Genomic DNA, 15841 nt, shown 5'->3' with positions numbered 1-15841 from the left:
TTGTACTAGTTTACATTCCCACCAGCAGTGTAAAATTGTTCCCTTTTCACTGCATCCAGGCCAACATCTGCTATATTTTTATTATGGCCATTCTTGCAGGAATGAGGTGGTATCTCATTGTGGTTTCGATTTGCATTTTCCTGATCATTAGTTATTGTTGAGCATGTTTTTGTATGCTTCTTGGCCATTTCTGTATCTTCTTTTGAGAATTGTCTATTCATGTCCTTAGCCCACCTTTTGATGAGATTGTTTGTTTTTTTCTTGCTGATTTGTTTGAGTTCCATGTAGATTCTGGATATTATTCCATTGTTGGATGGACAGTTTGTGAATATTTTCTTTCACTCTGTGGGTTGTCTGTTTACTCTGCCGTTGCCAGTTTACCGATTATTTCTTTGGCTTTGCAGAAGCTTTTTAGTTTAATTAGGTCCCATCTATTTTGTTTTTGTTGTGTTTGCTTTTGGATTCTTGGTCATGAAGTCTTTGCCTAAGCCAATGCCTAGAAGGGTTTTTCTGATGTTATCTTCAAGAATTTTTATGGCTTCAGGTCTTAGATTCAAGTCTTTGATCCATCTTGAGTTGATTTTGGTATAAGGTGGCAGATGAGGATTCAGTTTCATTTTTCTACCTGTGCCTTACTGATTATCCCAGCACCATTTGTTGAATAGGGTGTCCCTTCCCTACTTAATGTTTTTGTTTGCTTTGTTGAAGATCAGTTGGCTGTAAGTATTTGGCTTTACTTCTGGGCTCTCTATTCACTTCCACGGTCTATGTGCCTATTTTCATTTCAGTACTGTGCTGTTTTGGTAACTATATAGTATCGTTTGAAGTCAGGTAATGTGATGCCTCCAGATTTGTTCTTTTTGCTTAGTCTTCCCTTTGGCTATGCAGGCTCTTTTTTGGTTCCATATGAATTTTAGGGTTGCTTTTTCTAGTTCTGTGAAGAATGATGATGGTGTTTTGATGGGAATTGCATTGAATTTGAAAATTTGAAGATTGCTTTTGGCAGTATGTCATTTTCACAATATTGGTTCTACCCATCCATGAGCATAGGATGTGTTTTCATTTGTTTATGTTGTCTATGATTTCTCACCTCTTTGGTTAGGTGTATTCCAAATTATTATTATTATTATTATTATTGTTATTATTTGCAGCTATTGTAAAAGGAGTTGAGTTCTTGATTTGTTTCTCAGCTTGGTTGCTGCTGGTGTATAGCAGAGCTATTGATTTGTGTACATTGATTTTGTATCTTGAAAGTTTGCTGAATTCATTTGCCAGATCTAGGAGCTTTTTGGATGAGTCTAGGGTTTTCTAGGTATATGATCATATAATTGGCAAACAGCAACAGTTTGACTACCTCTTTTCTAATTTGGATACCCTTTATTTCCTTCTTTTGTCCGATTGCTCTGGCCAGGACTTCTAGTACTATGTTGAATACAAGTGGTGAAAGTGGGCAACCTTGTCTTGTTTCTGTTCTCAGGAGAAATACTTTCAACTTTTCCTTGTTCAGTATGATGCTGGCTGTAGGTTTATCATAAATGGCTTTTATTACCTTGAGTTATGTTCCTTCTATGCCGATTTTGCTGAGGGTTTTAGTCATAAAGTGGTGCCGAATGTTGGCAAATGCTTTTTCTGCCCCTATTGAGCTGATCATGTGATTTTTGGTTTTAATTCTTTTTATGTGGTGTATCACATCTATTGACTTGCATATTGACTTCTCTATGTCTTTTGGAATCATTTCATTGGATTGGTACCAATTCTTCTTTGAATGTCTGATAGAATTCAGCTGTGAATCCATCTGGTCCTGGACTTTTTTTGTTGTTGACAATTCTTTTATTACCCTTTCACTCTTGCTGCTTATTATTGGTCTATTTAGAGTTTCTATTTCTTCCTGGTTTAATCTAAGAGGGTTGTATATTTCCAGGAATTTATCTCTCTCTTCTGATAGATAAATTGAATGTCTGATAGAATTCAGCTGTGAATCCATCTGGTCCTGGAATTTTTTTTTTTTCTTTTTTTGAGACGGGGTTTTGCTCTTGTTGCCCAGGCTGGAGTGCAATGGTGCGATTTCAGCTCACTGTAACCTCCACCTCCCAGATTCAAATGATTATCCTGCCTCAGCCTCCCAAGAAGCTGGGATTACAGGTATGCACCACCACACCCGGCTAATTTCATATTTTTAGTAGAGACGGGGTTTTGCCATATTGGCCAGGCTGGTTTTGAACTCCTGACCTCAGGCAATCCACCTGCCTCTGCCTCCCAAAGTGTTGGGATTACAGGCGTCAGCCACTGTACCCGGCCTGGACTTTTTGTTGTTGTTGACAATTCTTTTATTACCATTTCAATCTCATTGCTTGTTATTGGTATCTTCAGAGTTTCTTTTTCTTCGTGGTTTAATCTAGGAGGGTTGTATATTTCCAGGAATTTATCTGTCTCATCTAGGTCTGGTTTGTATACATAAAGGTATTCATACGAGCCTTGAATGATCTTTTGTCTTTCTGTGGTATCAATTGTAATATCTCCTATTTTGTTTCTAATTGAGTTTATTTGGATCTTCTGTCTTCTTTGTTAACCTCGCTAATGGTCTATCAATTTTGATTATATTTTCATTTAGTTCTACCAAATGGCTTGATCTTTGTTATTTCTTTTCATCTGCTGGGTTTAGGTTTTGTTTATTCTTCTTTCTCTAGTTCTAGTTCCTTGAGGTGTGACTTTAGATTGTGTATTTGTGTTCTTTCAGACTTTTTGATGTAGGCATTTAATGCTATGAACTTTCCCATTAGCACTGTTTTTGCTGTATCTTAGAAGTTTTGATAGGTTGTGTCACTATTATTGTTCAGTTCAAATAATTTTTCAATTTTCATCTTTATTTCATTGTTGATCCAACAGTCGTTCAGGAGCAGATTATTTAATTTCCATCTATTTACTTGGTTTTGAGCATTCATTTTGGAAATTGACTTCCAATTTTATTCGACTGTGGTCTGAGAGAGTACTTGATATAATTTTGGTTTTCTTAAATTTATTGAGACTTGATTTGTGGTCTCTCTCATGCAGTCTATCTTGGAGAATGTTCCATGAGCTGATGAATAGAATGTATATTCTGCAGTTGTTGGGTAGAATGTTCTGTAAATATCTATTAAGTCCATTTGTTCCAGTGTATACTTTAAGTCCGTTGTTTCTATGTTGACTTTCTGTCTTGATGACCTGTTTACTGCTGTCCGTGAGGGTATTGAAGACCCTCACTGTAAGTGTGTTGCCGTCTGTCTCATTTCTTAGGCCTAGTAGAAATTGTCTTATAAATTTCGGAGCTCTGGTGTTAGCTGCATATATATTTAGGATTGTGATATTTTCCTGTTGGACTAGTCCATTTCTTATATAATGGCCTTTTATGTCTTTTAACTGTTGTTGCTTTAAAGTCTGTTTTGTCTGATATAAGAATAGCTACTCCTGCTCTCTTTTGGTATCCATTTGCATGGAATATCTTTTACTACTGCTTTACCTTAAGCTTATGTGAATCCTTATGTGTTAAGTGAGTCTTTGAGGACAGCAGGTACTTGGTTGGTGCATGCTTATCCATTCTGCCATTCTTTGTCTTTTAAGTGGAGCATTTAAGCCATTTATATTCAATGTTAGTATTGAGATGTGAGGTACTGTTCTATTCATTGTACTAGTTCCCTGAATTGTGTGTGTGTGTGTATGTGTGTGTGTGTGTGTGTGTGTGTGTGTGTGTTTTATAGACCCTGGGAGATTTATCCTTTAAGGAGGTTCTATTTTGGTGTATTTTGAGTTTTTGTTTCAAGATTTAGAACTTCTTTTAGCAGTTGTAGTGCTGGCTTGTTAGTGGGGATTTCTGTCACCATTTGTTTGTCTGAAAAAGACTTTTATCTTTCCTTCATTTATGAAGCTTAGTTTTGCTGGATACTAAAATTCTTGGCTGATAATTGTTTTATTTAAGGAAGATAAAAATAGGACCTCAGTCCCATCTGACTTGTAGGGTTTCTGCTGAGAAATCTGCTGTTAATCTGATAGGTTGTTTTTTTAAAATAGGTTACCTGATGCTTTTGCCTCACAGCTCTTAAGATTCTTTGCTTTGTCTTGACTTTAGATAACCTAATGACTATGTGGCCAGGTGATGATCTTTTTGCAATGAATTTTCCAGGTGCTCTTTGAACTTCTTGTATTTGGATGTCTAGATGGCTAGCAAGGCCAGGGAAGTTATCCTTGATTATTTCCTCAATTTTTCCAAACTTTTAGATTTCTCTTCTTCCTCAGGAACACCAATTATTCTTATATTTGGTCGTTTAACAAAATCCCAAACTTCTTCAAGGCTTTGTTCATTTTTTTTTAATTTATTTTTTCTTTGTCTTTGATTGGGTTAATTCAAAAGCCTTGTTTTTGAGCTCAGAAGTTCTTCTACTTGTTTGATTCTGTTGTTAAAACTTTCTAATGTATTTTGCATTTCTCTAAGTGTGCCTTTCTTTTCCAGAAGTTGTGATTGTTTTTTATTTATGCTATCTATTTCTCTGGAGATTTTGTCATCCAAGTCTTGTATTTTTTTAAAAAATTCTTGGGGCGGAGCAAGATGGCCGAATAGGAACAGCTCCAGTCTCCAACTCCCAGCGCCAGCGACACAGAAGACCGGTGATTTCTGCATTTTCAACTGAGGTACTGGGTTCATCTCACTGGGGAGTGCCTGACGATCCGTGCTGGTCAGCTGCTGCAGCCCGACCAGCAAGAGCTGAAGCAGGGCGAGGCATGGCCTCACCTGGGAAGCGCAAGGGGGAAGGGAATCCCTTTTCCTAGCCAGGGGAACTGAGACACACAACACCTGGAAAATCGGGTAACTCCCACCCCAATACTGCGCTTTAAGCAAACAGGCACACCAGGAGATCATATCCCACACCTGGCCGGGAGGGTCCCACGCCCACGGAGCCTCCCTCATTGCTAGCACAGCAGTCTGTGATCTACCGGCAAGGCAGCAGCGAGGCTGGGGGAGGGGCGCCCGCCATTGCTGAGGCTTAAGTAGGTAAACAAAGCTGCTGGGAAGCTCGAACTGGGTGGAGCTCACAGCAGCTCAAGGAAACCTGCCTGTCTCTGTAGACTACACCTCTGGGGACAGGGCACAGCTAAACAACAACAACCAAAAAAAAAAAAAAAGCAGCAGAAACCTCTGCAGACGCAAACGACTCTGTCTGACAGCTTTGAAGAGAGCAGTGGATCTCCCAACACGGAGGATGAGATCTGAGAAGGGACAGACTGCCTGTTCAAGTGGGTCCCTGACCCCTGAGTAGCCTAACTGGGAGACATCCCCCACTAGGGGCAGTCTGACACCCCACACCTCACAGGGTGGAGTACACCCCTGAGAGGAAGCTTCCAAAGCAAGAATCAGACAGGTACACTCGCTGTTCAGAAATATTCTATCTTCTGCAGCCTCTGCTGCTGATACCCAGGCAAACAGGGTCTGGAGTGGACCTCAAGCAATCTCCAACAGACCTACAGCTGAGGGTCCTGACTGTTAGAAGGAAAACTATCAAATAGGAAGGACACCTACACCAAAACCCCATCAGTACATCACCATCATCAAAGACCAGAGGCAGATAAAACCACAAAGATGGGGAAAAAGCAGGGCAGAAAAGCTGGAAATTCAAAAAATAAGAGCGCATCTCACCCGGCAAAGGAGCGCAGCTCATCGCCAGCAACGGATCAAAAATGGACGGAGAATGACTTTGACGAGATGAGAGAAGAAGGCTTCAGTCCATCAAATTTCTCAGAGCTAAAGGAGGAATTACGTACCCAGCACAAAGAAACTAAAAATCTTGAAAAAACAGTGGAAGAATTGATGGCTAGAGTAATTAATGCAGAGAAGGTCCTAAACGAAATGAAAGAGATGAAAACCATGACACGAGAAATACGTGACAAATGCACAAGCTTCAGTAACCGATCAACTGGAAGAAAGAGTATCAGCGATTGAGGATCAAATGAATGAAATGAAGCGAGAAGAGAAACCAAAAGAAAAAAGAAGAAAAAGAAATGAACAAAGCCTGCAAGAAGTATGGAATTATGTAAAAAGACCAAATCTACGTCTGATTGGGGTGCCTGAAAGTGAGGGGGAAAATGGAACCAAGTTGGAAAACACTCTTCAGGATATCATCCAGGAGAACTTCCCCAACCCAGTAGGGCAGGCCAACATTCAAATCCAGGAAATACAGAGAACGCCACAAAGATACTCCTCGAGAAGAGCAACTCCAAGACACATAATTGCCAGATTCACCAAAGTTGAAATGAAGGAAAAAATCTTAAGGGCAGCCAGAGAGACGTCGGGTTACCCACAAAGGGAAGCCCATCAGACTCACAGCAGATCTCTCGGCAGAAACTTCCAAGCCAGAAGAGAGTGGGGGCCAATATTCAACATTCTTAAAGAAAAGAATTTTAAACCCAGAATTTCATATCCAGCCAAACTAAGTTTCATAAGTGAAGGAGAAATGAAATCCTTTACAGATAAGCAAATGCTTAGAGATTTTGTCACCACTAGGCCTGCCTTACAAGAGACCCTGAAGGAAGCACTAAACATGGAAAGGAACAACCGGTACCAGCCGTTGCAAAAACATGCCAAAATGTAAAGACCATTTAGGCTAGGAAGAAACTGCATCAACTAACGAGCAAAATAACCAGTTAATATCATAATGACAGGATCAAGTTCACACATAACAATCTTAACCTTAAATGTAAATGGACTAAATGCTCCAATTAAAAGACACAGACTGGCAAACTGGATAAAGAGTCAAGACCCATCAGTTTGCTGTATTCAGGAGACCCATCTCACACACAGAGACATACATAGGCTTAAAATAAAGGGATGGAGGAAGATTTACCAAGCAAATGAAGAACAAAAAAAAGCAGGGGTTGCAATACTAGTCTCTGATAAAACAGACTTTAAACCATCAAAGATCAAAAGAGACAAAAAAGGCCATTACATAATGGTAAAAGGATCAATTCAACAGGAAGAGCTAACTATCCTAAATATATATGCACCCAATACAGGAGCACCCAGATTCATAAAGCAAGTCCTTAGAGACTTACAAAGAGACTTAGACTCCCATACAATAATAATGGGAGACTTCAACACTCCACTGTCAACATTAGACAGATCAACGAGACAGAAAGTTAACAAGGATATCCAGGAATTGAACTCAGCTCTGCAGCAAGCAGACCTAATAGACATCTATAGAACTCTCCACCCCAAATCAACAGAATATACATTCTTCTCAGCACCACATCGTACTTACTCCAAAATTGACCACGTAATTGGAAGTAAAGCACTCCTCAGCAAATGTACAAGAACAGAAATTATAACAAACTGTCTTTCAGACCACAGTGCAATCAAACTAGAACTCAGGACTAAGAAACTCAATCAAAACCGCTCAACTACATGGAAACTGAACAACCTGCTCCTGAATGACTACTGGGTACATAACGAAATGAAGGCAGAAATAAAGATGTTCTTTGAAACCAATGAGAACAAAGATACAACATACCAGAACCTCTGGGACACATTTAAAGCAGTGTGTAGAGGGAAATTTATAGCACTAAATGCCCACAAGAGAAAGCAGGAAAGATCTAAAATTGACACTCTTAACATCACAATTAAAAGAACTAGAGAAGCAAGAGCAAACACATTCGAAAGCTAGCAGAAGGCAAGAAATAACTAAGATCAGAGCAGAACTGAAGGAGATAGAGACACAAAAAAACCCTCCAAAAAATCAATGAATCCAGGAGTTGGTTTTTTGAAAAGATCAACAAAATTGACAGACCACTAGCAAGACTAATAAAGAAGAAAAGAGAGAAGAATCAAATCGACGCAATTAAAAATGATAAAGTGGATATCACCACCGACCCCACAGAAATACAAACTACCATCAGAGAATACTATAAACATCTCTACGCAAATAAACTGGAAAATCTAGAAGAAATGGATAATTTCCTGGACACTTCCACTCTTCCAAGACTAAACCAGGAAGAAGTTGAATCCCTGAATAGACCAATAGCAGGCTCTGAAATTGAGGCAATAATTAACAGCCTACCAACCAAAAAAAGTCCAGGACCAGATGGATTCACAGCTGAATTCTACCAGAGGTACAAGGAGGAGTTGGTACCATTCCTTCTGAAACTATTCCAATCAATAGAAAAAGAGGGAATCCTCCCTAACTCATTTTATGAGGCCAACATCATCCTGATACCAAAGCCTGGCAGAGACACAACAAAAAAAGAGAATTTTAGACCAATAACCGTGATGAACATCGATGCAAAAATCCTCAATAAAATACTGGCAGACCGGATTCAGCAGCACATCAAAAAGCTTATCCACCATGATCAAGTGGGCTTCATCCCGGGGATGCAAGGCTGGTTCAACATTCGCAAATCAATAAACACAATCCAGCATATAAACAGAACCAAAGACAAGAACCACATGATTATCTCAATAGATGCAGAAAAGGCTTTTGACAAAATTCAACAGCCCTTCATGCTAAAAACGCTCAATAAATTCGGTATTGATGGAACGTACCTCAAAATCATAAGAGCTATTTATGACAAACCCACAGCCAATATCATACTGAATGGGCAAAAACTGGAAAAATTCCCTTTGAAAACTGGCACAAGACAGGGATGCCCTCTCTCACCACTCCTATTCAACATAGTGTTGGAAGTTCTGGCTAGGGCAATCAGGTAAGAGACAGAAATCAAGGGTATTCAGTTAGGAAAAGAAGAAGTCAAATTTTCCCTCTTTGCAGATGACATGATTGTATATTTAGAAAACCCCATTGTCTCAGCCCAAAATCTCCTTAAGCTGATAAGCAACTTCAGCAAAGTCTCAGGATACAAAATTAATGTGCAAAAATCACAAGCATTCTTATACACCAATAACAGACAAACACAGAGCCAAATCATGAATGAACTTCCATTCACAATTGCTTCAAAGAGAATCAAATACCTAGGAATCCAACTTACAAGGGATGTAAAGGACCTCTTCAAGGAGAACTACAAACCACTGCTCAGTGAAATAAAAGAGGACACAAACAAATGGAAGAACATACCATGCTCATGGATAGGAAGAATCAATATCATGAAAATGGCCATACTGCCCAAGGTAATTTATAGATTCAATGCCATCCCCATCAAGCTACCAATGAGTTTCTTCACAGAATTGGAAAAAACTGCTTTAAAGTTCATATGGAACCAAAAAAGAGCCCGCATCTCCAAGACAATCCTAAGTCAAAAGAACAAAGCTGGAGGCATCACGCTACCTGACTTCAAACTATACTACAAGGCTACAGTAACCAAAACAGCATGGTACTGGTACCAAAACAGAGATATAGACCAATGGAACAGAACAGAGTCCTCAGAAATAATACCACACATCTACAGCCATCTGATCTTTGACAAACCTGAGAAAAACAAGAAATGGGGAAAGGATTCCCTATTTAATAAATGGTGCTGGGAAAATTGGCTAGCCATAAGTAGAAAGCTGAAACTGGATCCTTTCCTTACTCCTTATACGAAAATTAATTCAAGATGGATTAGAGACTTAAATGTTAGACCTAATACCATAAAAATCCTAGAGGAAAACCTAGGTAGTACCATTCAGGACATAGGCATGGGCAAAGACTTCATGTCTAAAACACCAAAAGCAACGGCAGCAAAAGCTAAAATTGACAAATGGGATCTAATTAAACTAAAGAGCTTCTGCACAGCAAAAGAAACTACCATCAGAGTGAACAGGCAACCTACAGAATGGGAGAAAATTTTTGCAATCTACTCATCTGACAAAGGGCTAATATCCAGAACCTACAAAGAACTCAAACAAATTTACAAGAAAAAAACAAACAACCCCATCAAAAAGTGGGCAAAGGATATGAACAGACATTTCTCAAAAGAAGACATTCATACAGCCAACAGACACATGAAAAAATGCTCATCATCACTGGCCATCAGAGAAATGCAAATCAAAACCACAATGAGATACCATCTCACACCAGTTAGAATGGCGATCATTCAAAAGTCAGGAAACAACAGGTGCTGGAGAGGATGTGGAGAAATAGGAACGCTTTTACACTGTTGGTGGGATTGTAAACTAGTTCAACCATTATGGAAAACAGTATGGCGATTCCTCAAGGATCTAGAACTAGATGTACCATATGACCCAGCCATCCCATTACTGGGTATATACCCGAAGGATTATAAATTATGCTGCTATAAAGACACATGCACACGTATGTTTATTGCAGCACTATTCAGAATAGCAAAGACTTGGAATCAACCCAAATGTCCATCAGTGACAGATTGGATTAAGAAAATGTGGCACATATACACCATGGAATACTATGCAGCCATAAAAAAGGATGAGTTTGTGTCCTTTGTAGGGACATGGATGCAGCTGGAAACCATCATTCTCAGCAAACTATCACAAGAACAGAAAACCAAACACGGCATGTTCTCACTCATAGGTGGGAATTGAACAATTAGATCACTTGGACTCTGGAAGGGGAACATCACACACCGAGGCCTATTATGGGGAGGGGGAAGGGGGGAAGGATGGCATTGGGAGTTATACCTGATGTGAATGACGAGTTGATGGGTGCTGACGAGTTGATGGGTGCAGCACACCAACATGGCACAAGTATACATATGTAACAAACCTGCACGTTATGCACATGTACCCTACAACTTGAAGTATAATAATAATAAATAAATTTAAAAAAAAGATTCTTTAAGTTGGTTTTCACCTTTCTCTGGTGCCTCCTTGAGTAATGTAATAATCAACCTTCTGAATTATTTTTCTGGCAATCAGAGATTTATTTGTTTGGATCCATTGCTGGGGAGCTAGTATGATCTTTTGGGGGTGTTAAAGAACCGTGCTTTGTCATAGTACCAGAATTGTTTTCCTGGTTTCTTCTCATTTGGGTAGACTATGTCAGAGGAAACATCTGGAGGTCAAGCGCTGTAATTCAGATTCATTTGTCTCATGGAGTGATCCCTTGATGTGGTGTTCTCCTCCTTCCCCTAGGGATTATATTTCCAGAGAGGCAGCCTGAAGTGATTGCTATTGCTTTTCTGTGTCTAGCCACCCAACAGAGCTGTGGGGCTCCAGGCTGGTACTGGGAAGTGCCTGCAAAGAGTCTTGTGATATGATCTGTCTTCAGGTCTCTCAACCATGGATCTCAGCACCTCCTCTGGTGGAGGTAGCAGGGGAGTGAAGCAGACTCTGTGAGGGTCTTTGGTTGTAGTTTTGTTTAATGTGCTGGTTTTCTTTAATATTGGTTGTGCTAGCAGGTGGCTGGCCACCAGCCAGGAGGTGGTACTTTCAAGAGAGCATCTGCTGATACAAGGATACTGATAAGTATTCAGGTTTCTCAGGTGATGTGTGGGGCCTTAGAACTCCTGTCTTAGGCTACAGGGCAGTTAGAGAAAGACCATCAGGTGGAGGTAGGATTGATTAGGTGTGTCCGAGCTCAGACTCTCCTTGGGCTGAGCTTCTCGTGACCACTGTAGGGGATGAAAGTATGGTTCCCAGGCCACTGGACTTATGTTCCCAAGGGGATTATGGCTGTCTCCACTGCATCATACTGGTCACCAAGGAAGTGGGGGAAGCCGACAGACTGGCCTCACCCAGCTCCCATGCAGCTAGGTGAGGCCAGTTTCACTGCCACTGTGCCCCACCAAACCAAGTTTGTATCCAGGCAACCAGTGAGCAGGACTGACATTTTGCGCCAGGCTACAAGCCTCCCTGCTGAGAAAGGAAGCTGGGCCTTCAGGCCCTGCCCCTTGCCTCCTACCCTGGCTTGTATTTGAACTTCCTATTCGCCCTTCCCCCAATTCTGCCCAGGAAAATTCATGCGTGGTCAAAATTATTTAAAGTTCAACTGGAAGTTTCCTTCTTTCTGTGGTCCTTCCCCAATTCCACTGGCAGCCCTCCCCAAGGAACCCTGTGAGAGAAAGTCAGAAATGGTTTCCTTGGAAACCAGGAGTACTTACAGGGCTCTTCCCACCTCTGCTTCTACTATTATATTTCCCTTGAGTCTCTCAATTCCTTTCAGCTCTAGGTAAGGTTAAATCCTTCTCTCATGACCTGGATTTTCAGGTTCCCCAGTAAGGATGTGTTTGGAGGCAGACTTTTCCCCCTTTCACACTTTGGGCACTCATAGTTTTTCAGCTGTCTCATGGAGTTTGCAGCGGCAAGCCATTTCTTTCAAAGAGTCTGTGAATTCTTTCAGTTTTCTTGGTATGTTCCTGTGATAGTTCTTGGAGCAAAGAAGTTCATGATGTGAAGTTTCCACACGCTGTTCTGTCCATCTGAGTGGGAGCTGCAAGTTAGTCCTATCTTCTGTCCTCCACTTTTTCCTGTGTGTACTATCCTTTAATGTGACTGGCAGTGCAGTTTATTTACATCAGCATCACCACAAACATATGAGTAATGCTTTTCACTAGGACATCATGATGGCTGTGAGGTCACTAGGCAATACAATTTTTTAGTGCCGTTGTAACCTTATAGGACCACTATCATGTTTACAGTTTGTTGTTGACTGAAATGTTGTTGGGCAGTGCATGACTGTTTCACAAATTTAATGGCTTAAAACAACACTCTTCTATTATCTATCGCACCGTTATGTAGAGAGAACCATGAGCTTGACCAGGTATTCTGTTTAGAGTATTACAAGACTGGAATCAAGATGTTGACAGGTTTGTATTTCTTTCTGGAGGCTGTAGGGACGAATCTGCTTCCAGTCTGCTTCCAATCTTATTCAGATTGTTGGCAGAATTCAGTTTCAAGTGGTTGTAGGACTGAGGTTCCCATTTCCTCATTGGCTGTTCACCAGGGTGTCATTCTTAGTTTCTAGAAATAACTCATGTTTCTTGGTGTATGGCCCCACATCTTTAGTACCAGCAACAGTGCAAGTCCTTTTCATGCTTCAAATTTCTGTGACTGTTCTTTCTGCTTCATTTCTCCTCTGCTTCCTGCAGGAGAAAGTACTCTATTTTTAAGGGCTTAATGTGATTAGATTGGGCCTACCTACATTATCAAAGATAATCTCCCCATCTCAAGGTCTCTTTTGCCATGAAATTTAATGTATTTACAAGTTCTGGAGATTAAAGCAGGCACATTTGTGGGGAATTGTTTTTCTTCCCACTACATTTTAAGGTTCCTTTGGAGTATTGTCATGATTCAATTTTGAATGAGATTTTTATTTTTATTTTTACAGGTTTTTTATGTTAACTTTGGTGACCTTTTGTGTACTTTACACGAAACACCTTATATAATAAGTACTGGGGATTCGTTCTATGTTCCTTCAGGTAAGTATAATTAAAGACAATTTATTTCACTTAGACAACATGTATATGGTTGTTTTTGGGCACCATGGAAATGGAAGCCACAGTGGTCAAAATGAAGTGTGATATGACTGATGGATGTCGAAATAGTTTGGTACATATTTTCCTTTCATTTGATTATCAGGTAAGTGTATTAGCATTTTGTGGTGGTTTTTTTGTTTTTGAGACAGAGTCTCGCTCTGTCACCCAGGCTAGAGTGCAGTGGCGCGATCTCAGCTCAGTGCAGTCTCCACCTCCCTGTTTCATGTGATTCTTGTGCTTCAGACTCCCAAGTAGCTGGGACAACAGGCACGAACCACCACGTCTGGCTACTTTTTGTATTTTTAGTAGAGACGAGAGTTTGCTACGTTGGCCAGGCTGGTCTAGAACTCCTGACCTCAAGTGATCTGCCCACCTTGGCCTCCCAAAGTGCCACGATTACAGGTGTGAGCCACCGTGCCCAACCAATTAATGTTTTAATACATGAGAACAAGAGTTGTTTACTACTGACTATAAAAATATTGGCCGGGCACGGTGGCTCAAGCCTGTAATCCCAGCACTTTGAGAGGCCAAGGTGGGTGGATCACAAGGTCAGGAGATTGAGACCATCCTGGCTAACATGGTAAAACCCATCTCTACTAAAAATACAAAAAAATTAGCCAGGCGTGGTGTGGGTAGCTGTAGTCCCAGCTACTCTGGAGGCTGAGGCAGGAGAATGGCATGAACCTGGGAGGTGGAACTTGCAGTGAGCAGAAGTTGCACCACTGCACTCCAGCCTGGGGAACAGAGCGAGTCGGTCTCAAAATAATATGTATGTATATATTTTTATATATACATATGTATATATACATAAATATGTATATATTTTTAGTCAGCAGATATGTTGTATTCCAGAGTAGAACGAAAATTGCCCCATGTTATCTCTAAGAAATTATGTTTTTAGAACATTATTTTAAACTGTTTAAAGAATGGAATGGTATGCTTCATCAGCTATTGAACAGCAAAAGTTATTGTAAATAGCCATTTTAATCCACTTGTCATTCATTCATTCATTCAACAAGTATGATTAAGAGACTGCTATGGGCCAGGTGCAGTGGCTCACACCTGTAATCCCAACATTTTGAGAGGCTGAGGAGGGCTTGAGGTGAGGAGTTCGGGACCAGCCTGGGCAACGTAGGGAGACCCTGTCTCTACAAAAAATGCAAAAGTTAACCAGGCATGGTGATGCACACCTACAGTCCTAGCTCTTGGGAGCCTGGGACAGGAGGATTGCACGAGCCCAGGAGTTCAAGGTTGCAGTGAGCTATGATTGTACTACTGCACTCCAGCCTGGGTGACAGAGCAAGACTCTGTCTCAAAAACAAAAACAAAACAAAGTGTCTACTATGTCCATGTATTGCTGGAAGATTTGGGATATATAAATGAACAAAACAAGCAAAAATCCCTGCTCTTATAGAGCTTACATTCTGTTAGGAGACAATAATAATAGTCATACTTGCATAGTCCTTAGTATGTCAGCACTGTTGTGAATACTTTCTCAATTTCTAGTATATAGAAAGTCACAGTGATAGTACTCAATTCTAATAAGCCTGTCACATGTGATAATTGTGGTCCATCTGTATTTCACTTTTCCTGTTATTTATTACCTCATTTAAGAGTAGCATTTGCCTTTTTAAAATTTTGAGATTTTATTCTACTTAACATTGTACCTTTTATACTCATATATATATGAGTATGTCTGGTTTAGAGGAATCCACAGAAGTTCTGTAGACCTAATAAAGATTGGTTTCAGAAAGAGATTTTCTTTTCTTACCCTCTTGACTGACTCATCCCTGCATTTATTACCATAACGATATGAAATTTGTATTTCTGTTCTCTGAAGCCTCATCTGGATCACGTATCATGGTTAGCTCTTGATGTTGTAGTTCATGGAATTAAGTAAGTTACTTAGGTTAGGTGAATTGTTTTTATTTTGTGTCTTACTACAACTGTCAGGTGATGGCTATATACTTAATCAAAAGGAATGATTCCTATGGAAATAATTGTTATTTTCTTATCACTTTTAGGTAACTATTATAACATCAAAAATCTCCTGAATGAAGAAAGTGTTCTTCTTTTTACTCAGATAAAAAGATGAAAGATCAACCAAGCTTAAATATGTGTGTATATATGTATATGTGAAAAACAGTTTGTATAGTTGGGACATTTGTCTTTGTAATTACTTGTGATGTTTTAAAATAAAAATTTTATTCATTTTTGTGTAGACTTGTATTTGATAAACATTTCTAACTCCCATGTTTTTTCCGATTTTTCAGTGACTATACATAATAGCTTGTAGCGATGCCCATATTTATATTATTTTTATAATTTGACAAGAATACGAAAATGAAATGTAGAACATTTCTGTGTCAAAAGAGACCGATTAATATATCTATTCATTAAAAAACACCTTTTCTAAATACGAATTTTAAATCATTAATTA

At 39.8% G+C, this 15841-nt stretch overlaps 1 protein-coding gene across 5 annotated transcripts in view; it reads left to right on the top strand.

The window, feature by feature from the left end:
- CENPC (centromere protein C) overlaps positions 1-15622 on the top strand; it is a 78417-nt gene extending 62795 nt beyond the window's left edge. For 3 of the 5 annotated variants that reach the window (XM_003898839.4, XM_021938584.2, XM_009207017.4), the window contains 2 exons: positions 13254-13344; positions 15426-15622. In XM_003898839.4, coding sequence (XP_003898888.3) covers positions 13254-13344; positions 15426-15496 — 162 coding nt within the window. In that variant the 3' untranslated portion in view covers positions 15497-15622. The remainder of the gene's footprint in view (positions 1-13253; positions 13345-15425) is intronic. The other 2 variants (XR_647013.4, XM_009207016.3) reach the window with 2 other exon arrangements.
- The last annotated feature ends 219 nt before the right edge of the window (positions 15623-15841 follow it).

This window comes from Papio anubis, chromosome 3 (assembly GCF_008728515.1).
Source record: "Papio anubis isolate 15944 chromosome 3, Panubis1.0, whole genome shotgun sequence".
Classification (NCBI taxonomy): Eukaryota; Metazoa; Chordata; class Mammalia; order Primates; family Cercopithecidae; genus Papio; species Papio anubis.
The sequence above is the reverse complement of the archived record's forward strand: the minus strand, read 5'-3'. Positions and strand labels throughout refer to the sequence as shown.